Raw genomic sequence first — 11,950 nt, forward strand, 5'->3', positions numbered from 1 at the left:
AGAAAGAAAGAAAGAAAGAAAGAAAGAAAGAAAGAAAGAAAGAAAGAGAAAGAAAGAGGGAGGGAGTGAGTGATGGAGGGAGGGAGGGAGGAAGGAAGGAGGAAGAAAAAAGAAAGAAAGAACAAAGGAAGAAAAAAAGAGAAAAAATGAAAGAAAGAAAGAAAGAAAGAAAGAAAGAAAGAGAAGAAGTTATAGTTTTCTCATCCCAAATATTTTGCATATTTTAAGTTTGTTCCTGTTTAAGATAACCCAAAAAGTTTCATACTATGAAAAAGATGAAAAATGCTACTTAGTGAAGAATGGCTAGAATAATTCTCTTTTTAAATTATTTGGATTTCTTTTTCTTTTACTATAGCAAATTCTATCCAAATGCTCCAAGGAATGCCGTCCTGGTCAAATGAAGAAAGCCACAGGAAGCCAACACAGCTGTTGCTATGAATGTGTGAACTGCCCAGAAAACTACTACAGTAACTCGACAGGTGATGGCAGTCACCACCAAACCCACAATGACGCCTCTAAATTATTTCGTTTCTGTCTATTTATCCTAGTTTTATCATTTGTTTTATAAATTTCTTTCTTTTCCATTCTGGGTATCAAATCTTGGGCCTTTTGTGTACTAGGCCTATGCTCTACCACTGAGCTACAGCCCCACCCCCTTTGTAGCACACTGTTCGACCACTAAGCTACACCCCACCCCTATGTTTGTTTTTGTCCTTGAGAGACAGATTCAGGAATAGTCTTACACAGTATAGTTAGCTTGGACAGGGTTACAAGAATCATAGTCGTAGAGGGAGGAAAAAGCCTTGAACTATGTATAATTCCAAAAATAGCAAGTTCCTAAGAGACTGCTGTCTCTCTGGAGTATATAGATTTCATGAAGAACCTTGCCCAAACTAATCTTTTGACTTCCTTTATTACCCTTCCCATCTTCCTCATCTCTTCCATTTCCCTTCCTCTCCCACTTTACCTGGGTTCTGTGTAGGTTTAATTTTAATAAGTAACTAATATGACCTTCCCTAAGCTTGCTTTTTTATACAATATTGTAAACAACCACCTAGTTTAAATGTTTGGAATGTAACTGATCTCTCTCCCTTTTTAGATATGGATCATTGCCTTTTATGCAACAACGAAACTCACTGGGCCCCAGTAAAAAGCACTATGTGCTTCGAAAAGGAAGTGGAGTATCTCGACTGGGATGACTCCTTGGCTCTCCTCCTCATTGCCCTCTCCCTACTTGGAATAGCCTTTGTCTTGGTCATTGGCATAATATTTACAAGAAATGTGAAGACACCTGTTGTGAAATCATCTGGGGGATTAGTGGTCTGCTACGTGATGCTCATCTGTCATGCCCTTAATTTTGCCAGCACAGGCTTTTTTATTGGAGAACCACAAGACTTCGCGTGCAAGACCAGGCAGACCCTGTTTGGTGTGAGCTTTACTCTCTGTGTCTCTTGTATTTTGACAAAGTCCCTGAAAATTTTGCTAGCTTTCAGTTTCGACCCCAACCTGAAGACATTACTGAAGTGCTTCTATAGGCCAGTGCCCATTGTCCTTACCTGCACTGGCATTCAGGTGGTCATTTGCACTCTTTGGCTGGTCCTGGCAGCACCTACTGTGGAAGAGAACATCTCCTTGCCTAGAGTCATTATCCTAGAATGTGAAGAGGGATCAGCACTGGCATTTGGCACCATGCTAGGCTACATCTCAGTTCTGGCCTTTGTTTGCTTTGTATTTGCATTCAAGGGAAGGAAACTTCCTGAGAATTACAATGAAGCTAAGTTCCTGACCTTTGGGATGCTGATTTACTTCATAGCTTGGATCACATTCATCCCTGTCTATACCACCACATTCGGCAAATATTTGCCCGCTGTAGAAATTATAGTCATCCTGATATCCAATTATGGGATTCTCTGCTGTACATTCTTCCCCAAGTGCTACGTTATTCTTTGCAAGCAGAAGACTAACACTAAATCAGCCTTCCTCCAGATAGTTTACAATTATTCTGCTCACAGTGTGGATAGCCTTGCCTTAAGTCATGTTTCCCTGGACTCCACCAGCCATGATACTGCAACAACCAGTCCAAGTTCTGGTAACAAGATTACAGCTTGTCAGAACCACAACCATCTTCCTGCACAAGTGCTTGCTCACACAGGCATGGAAAAGACTATGAAAGTGTCTAAAACTTTGCATCAGAAAAGAAGTTCAAGTATATGACTGAGTTCTCAGGAGATGCTGTGATCCCCAATGAGATGTTTCTAGTGTTTGCTGCAAATTGTGTATTTACTTTCCCAGCAAACACATCTTGGTTGTTTGGTTTTTTTGTTTTCTGGTTTTCTTTTCTACCATTTGTTTGAACATTGTTTAACTCACTCTGTTTAACCATCTGCTAATAAAAAATAGTTTCAGTATTATTTTCTATTAATTAATTAATTCTGCCTCTCCTTCAGGTGCAGGACGACCCCAGTGCATTAGAACAATAAAATCCTCTTGCTTTTTGCACCAGCTCCGTGTGATTCACTCAAGGGGTCCCCAGTAAGCTAAGGCTCACCAGAGTCTTATAATATGAGATTCAAGAGGAAGTATGAGAGGGAAAACGCTGATCTTGAAGTAGCAGAAACAATTTTAGTTTTTTTGTTTTGTTTTCTTTTTTTATTAATAATTCCATTTGTTTACATCTCAAATGATATCCCATTTCCTGGTTACCTCCTCTACCAATCCCCCATCCCATGATATCCAACTTCTCAGTTACCCTTCCAGCAACCCCCCATCCCATGTCTGCCCTTCCCCTTCCTCTCTCTCTGTATGAGAGTGCTCCCCCACCCACCCACACACTCCTGCCTCACCACTCCAGCATCCTCCTACTCTGGGCCATCAAGCCTCCCTGGGACCAAGAGTCTCCCCACCCATTGCTGTCAGGCAAGGTCATCCTCTGCTGCATATGTATCTGGAGCCCTGTATCCTTCCAGGTACACTTTCTGGTTGGTGGTCTAGACTTTGGGAGAACTGGGTAGTCAGACCAGCCTATGTTGCTTTCCTAATGAGGTTGCAATCCCCCTTCACTCCTCCAGTCCTTCTGCCAGGTCCCCTACCAGGTTCTCTGAGCTCCTTCTGATGGTTGGCTCCAAGCATCCGCATCTGCCATTGGTGAGTTGCTGGCCAGATCTCCCATGGAGCCACCACACTAGGTTCCTGTCAGCATGTGTCTCTTGACTATGACAACAATATTGGGTTTGATGTCTGTAGACATGATGTATCCCCAGGTGGGGCCATCCCCAGTTGACCCTTCCTTCCATCTCTGTTCCATTTTTTGTCCTTGTTCTTCCTTTGGACAGAAACATTTCTGGGTTAAAAATACTTTGAAATGGGTAGGTGGCCCTATACACCAGGGGCCATGCCTATCTAGTAAGAGGTAGTCTCCACAGGTTCTAACTCTTCCTTCTCTGCCCATTACAGCTAAAGTCAATCCTGTTGGGTCCTCGGAGCCACATGTTTTTCTGGTGTCTGGGAACCTCCAGTAGCTATCCCCAGTTTCTCATCCTCCGTGCTACCCATTTTTGTTCAATTTCCAGAGCCTCTGTACATCTCTTACATCTCCTCTAGTTTCTGATATTGCCACCTTTATTTCTGCCCCCATCCTTTCTCCCTTCCTTGCCCCCCTCTCCTTTCACCTCCCATAATCATCCTGTTCCCCACTCAATGCAGGACTGAAGCATCCACCCCCTGGTCTTCCTTGCTTCTATGTTCCATGTGGTCTGTAGATTGTATCATGGGCAGGTAAGCATTTGGGATAATATCCAGTAATTAATGAGTACAATGTGTGTTCCTTGTGTCTGGGTTATCTCATGCAGAGTAATGTTTTCTACTTGCATCCATTTGCCTAAGAATTTCATGAAGTCATTGTTTTTAATCACTGTGCAGTACTCTGTTGTGTATATGTACCATATTTTCTGTATCCATTCTTCTGTTGAGGGACATCTGGGTTGTTTCTAGCTTCTGGCTATTATAAATAAGGCTGCTATAAACATAGTAGAGCATGTGTCCTTGTTATATGATAAAGCATCTTTTAGCTATATGTCCAGGAGTGGTATAGCTGGGTCTTCAGGAAAAACTATTTTCAATTTTATCAGGAACCACCAGACTGATTTCCAAAGTGGTTTTACTAGCTTGCAGTCCCACCAGCAATGGAGGAGTGTTCCTCTTTTTCCACATCCTTGCCAACATCTGCTGTCACCTGCATTTTTGATCTTAGCCATTCTGACTGATGTGAGGTGAAATCTCAGGGTTGCTTTGATTTGCATTTCCCTGATAACAAAGGATGCTGAACATTTCTTTAGGTGCTTCTTGGCCATTTGAGTTTCCTCAGTTGAGAATTCGTTGTTTAGCTCTATACCCCATTTTTAAATAGGGTTATTCAGTTGTCTGGAGTCAAATTTCTTGAGTTTTTTTGTATATATTGGATATTAGCCCTTTATCAGATATGGGATTGGTAAAGATCTTTTCCCAATTTGTTGGTTGCTGTTTTGTCCTACTGACACTGTCCTTTACCTTATGGAAACTTTGCAATTTTATGAACTCCCATTTGTCAATTTTTGATCTTAGAGCATAAGCCATTGGTGTTCTGTTCAGGAACTTTTCCCCTGTGCCCAAGTATTCGAGATTCTTACCCACCTTCTCTTCTATTAGTCTCAGTGTATCTGGTTTTGTGTGAAGGTCCTTTATCCACTTGGATTTGGAGCTTTGTACAAAGAGATAAGAATGGATCGATTTGCATTCTTCTACATGTTGTCTTCCAGTTGAACCAGCACCATTTGTTGAAAATGCTGTCCTTTTTCCATTGGATGGTTTTGGCTTCTTTATCAAATATCAAGTGACCATAGATGTGTGGGTTCATTTCTGGGTCTTCAACTCTATTTTATTGATCTACTTGCCTGTTTCTGTACCAGTACCACTCAGTTTTTATCATCATTGCTCTATAGTGTAGATTGAGATCAAGGATGATGGTTTCTCCAGAAATTTTTTTATTGTTGAGAATAGTTTTTGCTATCCTAGGTTATTTGTTATTCCAAATGAGCTTAAGAATTGCTCTATCTCTATGAAGAACTGAGTCTGCATTTTCACGGGGATTGCATTGAATTTATAGATTGCATTTGGTTAGATGGCCATTTTTACTATATTAATCCTGTCAATCCATGAACATAGGAGATCTTTTCATCTTCTGAAGTCTTCTTTGATTCCTTTCTTCAGGGATTTTAAGTTCTTGCTATACAGATCTTAACTTGCTTGGCTAGAATCACACCAAGATATTTTATATTATTTGTAATTATTATGAAGGGTATCATTTCCCTAATTTCTTTCTCAGTAGAGTAGAGGAAGGTTACTGATTTGTTTGAGTTAATTTTTATATCCAGCCACATTTCTGAAGTTGTTTATCAGGCATAGGAGCTCTCTGGTAGAATTTGTGGGGTCACCTATGTATACTATCATACCATGTGCAAATAGTGATATCTTGACTTCCTCCCTACCGATCTGTATCCCTTTGATCTCTTTTTGTTGTTTAATTGCTCTGGCTAGAACATTGAGTACTATGTTGAATAGATAATGAGAGAGTGGGCAGCCTATTCTGGTCTCTGATTTTAATGAGATTGCTTTGAGTATCTCTTTATTTAGTTTGATGTTGGCTATTGGTTGGCTGTATATTGCTTTTATTATATCTAGATATGCACCTTGAATTCGTGCTCTCTCCAAGACTTTTAACATGAATGGGTGTTTGTCAGGGGCACTCCTGCTTATACACTGAAGGCCTAGAATCAGCCATAAGCTTGACATAAATGCCTGTTAACACAAAGTCTTGGGTCTCTGTGAAAAATCCGTGAAACAGATGACTAGAAGCTATTATAAACAAGAAGCTTTAGTGGGAAATTGCCAGGCTAAATAATTATAGACCTTGTAGATAGGTAACCTTGGTGGATAGTACCAACTTAGATAAGGACAAGTGAATCATAGTGATCTGTCCCCTGAACCTTCACCCAACTGACACTCTGTTCTGGAAGATATCTGTACTCCCCCGAACATCTATGCTCCTGCGTCATCCCCTTCCCCATATCCTGCCTTTTTGTGTATATAACCTGTGTGTGAAAAAGTAAAAATTGCAATATGATCAGACTATAGACAGATCACCATTTTTGTGTGTTTTTGCCTGTCTGCCCTACTTTCTTTCAGGTGACCTCTCCGGACGCCTATTTAATGCCCTGCTGGACAGGACAGGTGTTATATTTTGTCGAAGGCTTTTTCTGCATTTAATGAGATAATCATGTGGTTTATTTTCTTTGAGTTTGTTTATATAGTGTATTACATTGATAGATTTCCATATATTAAACTATCCCTGTATCCCTAGGATAAAGCCTACATGGTCATGGTGGATGATCATTTTTTGATGTGTTTTTGAATTTGGTTTGTGAGAATTTTATTGAGTATTTTGGCAATAATATTCATAATGGAAATTGGTCTGAAGTTCTCTTTCTTTGTTGGATCTTTTTGTGGTTTAGGTATCAGTGTAACTGTGGCTTCAAAGGCACATTTGGGTAGTGTTCCTTCTATTTATATTTCATGGAATAGTTTGAGAAGTATTGGTATTAGGTCTTTTTAGAAGGTCTGATGGAATTTTGCACTAAAACCATCTGGCCCTGAGCTTCTTTGGTGGGGAGACTTTTAATGACTGTTTCTATTTTCTTGGGCATCATGGGGCTGTTTAGATGGTTTATCTGATCCTGATTTAACTTTGGTACCTGGTATCTGTATAGAAAATCATCCATTTCCTCCAGGTTTTCCCATTTTGTTTAGTATAGCCTTTTGTAGTAGGATCTGATGATTTTTTTAATTTCTTCCTTTTCTGTTGTTATGTCTCCTTTTTCATTCCTGGTTTTGTTAATTTGGATACTGTCTCTGTGCCTTCTGGTTAGTCTGGCTAAGGGTTTGTCAATCTTGTTGATTTTCTCAAAGAACTAGCTCCTGATTTTGTTGATTCTTTGTATAGTTTGCTTTGTTTCTACTTAGTTGATTTCAGCCCTGAGTTTGATTATTTCCTGACATCTACTCCTCTTAAGTGTGTTTACTTCTTTTTGTTCTAGAGCTTTCAAATGAGCTGTTAAACTGCTAGTGTATGATCTCTCCAATTTCTTTAAGGGGACACTCAGAGCTACGAGGTTTTTGTTTTTGTTTTTTGTTTTTCTTAGCACTGCTTTCATTGTGTCTCATAAGCTTAGATATGTTGTGCCTTCATTTTCATTGAATTCTAAAAAGTCTTTAATTTCTTCCTTTATTTTTTCCTTGACCAAGTTATCATTGAGTAGAGAGTTGTTCAGCTTCCATGTGTGTGTGGGCTTTCTGTTGTTGTCGTTGATATTGAAGACCAGCTTTAGTCAGTGGTGATCTGATAGAGTGCACAAAATTCTTTCAATCTTCTTCTTCTACCTTTTGAGGCCTGTTTTGGGAATGAGAAGGGACATGGGTCTCTAGCTGTGTCGGGAGCCTGCTTCCCAGGTAGCAGAGATTCCAATAAGCTGGGTCTTGGGGTGAGGTTTAAGGTCTCACCTGTGAAACTGAATGTGTCTGAATACCTGGGGTGTCCAGCTGCAACTGGGGTGTGGGCTGTGTGGGAAGGGGTCCCTGGGGCTCTGTTCCCAGCCAGCCATGGCAGTAACAATTTAAAGATATTATCAAGCACTTGCACAGAAGGAAGACTTTGAGCTCGGAGGACAATAGTCAGTGCTGGTAGTAATGATTAGGATGCCATATTTGTACTATTTTTATCTTTTTAAAGAGCAGATTAAACAAGGCTGAAGATTTGACTCAGGGGTTAAGAGCCCCTGTTACTCTTTCAGAAATCCTGGGTTTGATCTCTAGCATTCGCATAGTGGCTCACAAATACCTGTAACTCTAGCCCTGGGGATCCAATACTGTCTTCTAACCTCTTAAGATACTGGGCAAGAACATGGTATACATATCTACATGCAGGCAAAACACCCCAAAATAAATAAATATATGAATTAATCAATAAATCTAAACAAATTGTTAACCAGATAAACAGATATGAGACCTTGTCTTAAACAGAACAAAAACAGAGCTGAAGAGATGACTCAGTAGTTAAGAAGTTGTTGCTCTTGCAAACAAGGAATTCAGTGTCTAGCACCCACAGTGAGCAATGCTATGAAATATAATTCTGAGAAGGGAGGTACCTTTGGCAGGCCCATGTGAAGTTTTCCCACGAAACAGGTCAGCCATAATGGCACATGACTTTAACCCCAGGACTCAATAGAGAGACAGGTAGATATATGTGACTTTGAGGCCAAACAGATCTCTATAGTGAATTTCAGGCCATCTAGGGCTGTAGAGTGTAACCTAGTCTTAACCACCCCAATCCCACATACAGCGAGAGAGAGAGAGAGAGAGAGAGAGAGAGAGAGAGAGAGAGAGAGAGAACACATCACATACAGCGACACACACCAATCTGCTATACAAACCATCTGCTGTTATTGTTATCACTTCCTTAATCAAATACTTCATCACCTCTTTCATAAATTGTTGCAACAGCCCCTGATTTGGCTCTGATCTCGGATATTTTACTATTAACAAAGATCTTATCACAGACTGTGTTTATTTACACTAGTTCTATTTCCATGGGAAGGGAGGTAGGGAGCTTTTCATGTTCCTCGAGTCTTCCAAAGCATGTAATAGTCAAAGTCAAAGGATCTTATCCTAAAGTCTGAGATCTCCAAGTTCAGCAGCAGCTTCTGCTCTTTGATTCTAGATACAGTAATCTTAGAACAAAAACATGTTAGTGACAGCCCCTACGATGTTGCTTCATGCCTCAAAGCCTGGGCTCCTGTCTTCACTCTGCCCTCTTTACCTGTAACTATCTGAGATATAGCTAAATCCACCAGAAAGAATGAAACAATTTCCTTTTCTAATAAAGCTGATTTTTACCTTTGTTGTAGTGTTTATTATGTATCGTTGCATTTAGTTGGGTTGTCTTAATTTATTCAGCTAGTGCCTGCTGATTGCCTATACATACCAAGCATAAACCAAGCATAAGAAATGTAAAAAGCACTAAATAACTGGCAAGTTCTGTGTGTCAGAAGTTTACACTCCAGAATTTGCATTACTTTGTAGGGAGGAAAGTTCTGGGCTCCTGGTTGTCCCTTCAATGCCATCAGCACTTCCAAGATCCAAGTGTCACCTCTTAGAACTTCATATCTCAACTGCTGGAAGACCCTACTCAGGATTCCCTCCTAACTCACAAAATGTATCATGTCAATCAGTCCTTTGCAAGTAGTTCTGATAGTAACACTCTCCTAGTAAAGAAATTTTATAACCGCTGATTACATTCGCAAATAAATTTTACTTCCTTGCTAAGCAATAGATGTTTTTAGATAGAATAAGTGATAATGTCTGTGTCTAGTTTATTACTCATCCTGAATATATTCATATACAATATGGTGGCACTGGACTGGAGTGGCAGCACAGTGTCTAAGAGCACTGGCTGGTCTTCCAAAAGATGGGCTCAGTTCCTAGCACCTACATGGTGGCTCACAATGGTATGTAAGTCTAGCTTTAGGGGGACCTGACATAACTTTCCTCAGACACTAGATATGTAAATGGTGCACCAACATACATGCAGACAAAATACCAATGGATGGATGTACATAATAAGAATTTTAAAGACCAATATGGTGATGCCAACTCCTAAGACAAAGGAATAATGCCTTCTGATGCACAGAAAAATGCGAAGAAATGACTATCCTGTTTGTGGCTTCGCTGGCTGACTTGGCTGATATGAAAACAGTTTCTCCTGTTGATAGGGACCAAAGCTACAGGACTGTTTCCAGATTCCTGAGTTGATCACACAAAACAAAATTCCAAGCCGTGGGGCACCCACCAAACAACAAAAGAAATATTGTTCCATGTAAGCTGTGGACTTTCCTCCAGGTACAAAGCTCCCAGACTTTATTCCAGAATAAATAAAGAATGAAGTTCCAAGTTATTTGAAGCTGAAACCACATCCTTGTCACCATGTGAAGCAGACAAGTAAGACAATGAATGGCTGTAGCCACCTGCGGCCATGGACCAACTGAGTTCACCTGGAAGAGGGGCTGGAAAGGAAAAAAGGGACGGAAGGGTGAGAGAAAGATGAAGCCAAGACAAAGTTTTCTGATCAAGGCTCGAAATTTAATATTCAGCTCTTCTAATTTAAAGGGAAAGCTCCATCGAACCTCTTCTTGTTTCAGCCAGAGATGAGTAGGGGAACCCATCCTTTGTCACAGCCAGAGATGTCTCAAGGTAAGCTCAGCAGGCAGTTTATTCTTCTAAGTTCCTGTAGCAGGCTGTATGCTCAGCCAAGGTGGGTAACTAGACCTAGGTCCTGTTGTTTGATCTGTTGTGGTAAACAAGGTCTTTCAGGCCTGCTCAAGGCTGGAAGTAGGGCACAAATGGCTACTCTGCTTTATAATTTTCTTTTAACTATTGAAGCTTTTAGAGTCAAGTGGGTGTACAATAAATAAGTCTTTTAATTTCCTTTTGAAATAAAGGATTTCTTCCTTTTTATTATAACGATAATACCAAAATATGTTTTTTTTTCTTGTTTTTTTTTTGTGAGTACTGATTTTTTTTTATTGGATATTTTATTTACATTTCATATGTTATCCCCTTACCCATCCCCCACCCACCCGGGAACCCCCCATCCCCTTACCCCTCCTCCTACTTCTCTGTGGATGTAACCCCCACCTACCCCCCCCCACTCCCACTTCCCCACCCTCAAAATTCCCACCCCCTGGGGCGTCCAGCCTTCATGAGGTCAAGGATCTCATCTTCCACCTGTGCCCGGCAGGGCCCTCTACTCTTACATATTCAGCTGAAGCCCTGGATCCCTCCATAAGTGCTCCCAGGCTGGTGGTTAGGACCCTGGGAGCTGTGGTTGGTTGGTTTTGTTGCTCTCCTCATGGTGCCACAAACCCTTTCAGCTCCTTCAGTCCTCACTCTAACTCCTCCATTGAGAACCTCATGATCAGTTCAATGGCTAGTTGTGAGCATCTGCCTCTGAATATGTCAGACTCTTGAAGGCCTCTGAGGAGACATCCATATCAGGCCCTTATCGGCATGTACTTCCTGACTTCCACATCAGCATCTACCTTTGGTGACTGCATATGGGGTGGATACTCAGGTGGAAAGGTCTTCAAATGGCCCCTCCTTCAGTTTCTGTCCCTCACTTTGTCTCCATGTTTGCTCCCTTGAGTATTTTGTTGCTCCTTCTAAGAAGAACTGAATCACCCCCACTTGGTCTTCCTTTTTTATGAGCCTGTGAGTTGCATCTTGGGCATTTCAAGGTTCTGGGCTAATATCCAATAATCAGTGAGTGAATACCATGTGTGTTCTTTTGTGATTGGCTTACTTCACTCAGGATGATAATTTCTAGTTCCATCCATTTACCTAGGAACCTCTCGAATTCATTGTTTTTAATAGCTGAGTAATACTCCATTGTGTAAATATACCACATTTTTTGAATCCATTCCTCAGTTGAAGGACATCTGGGTTCTTTCCAGCTCCTGGCTATTATAAATAAGGCTGCTATGAACATAGTTGAGCATATGTCCTTGTTATATGTTCGAGTATCTTCTGGGTATATGCCTAGGAGTGGTATAGCTTTGACAAAGGAACTAAAACTGTCCAGTGGAAAAAGGACAGCATTTTCAACAAATGGTGCTGGTTCAACTGGAGGACAACATGTAGAAGAATGAAAATTGATCCATTCTTATCTCCTTGTACAAAGCTCAAGTCTAAGTGGATAAAGGACCTCCACATAAAACCAGATACACTGAAACTAATAGAAGAGAAGGTGGGGAAGACCCTCGAATACTTGGGCACAGGGGAAAAGTTCCTGAACAGAACACCAATAGCA

At 40.7% G+C, this 11,950-nt stretch overlaps 1 protein-coding gene across 1 annotated transcript in view; it reads left to right on the forward strand.

Moving 5' to 3' along the window:
* Positions 1 to 2,404, forward strand: part of Gprc6a (G protein-coupled receptor class C group 6 member A) — a 17,828-nt gene extending 15,424 nt beyond the window's left edge. Inside the window, exons 5-6 of the mRNA XM_028772617.1 lie at positions 356 to 479; positions 1,100 to 2,404. Coding sequence (XP_028628450.1) covers positions 356 to 479; positions 1,100 to 2,214 — 1,239 coding nt within the window. The 3' untranslated portion in view covers positions 2,215 to 2,404. The remainder of the gene's footprint in view (positions 1 to 355; positions 480 to 1,099) is intronic.
* Positions 2,405 to 11,950: the final 9,546 nt, after the last annotated feature.

Source organism: Grammomys surdaster, unplaced genomic scaffold, assembly GCF_004785775.1.
Source record: "Grammomys surdaster isolate TR1022 unplaced genomic scaffold, NIH_TR_1.0 215, whole genome shotgun sequence".
Taxonomy (NCBI): domain Eukaryota; kingdom Metazoa; phylum Chordata; class Mammalia; order Rodentia; family Muridae; genus Grammomys; species Grammomys surdaster.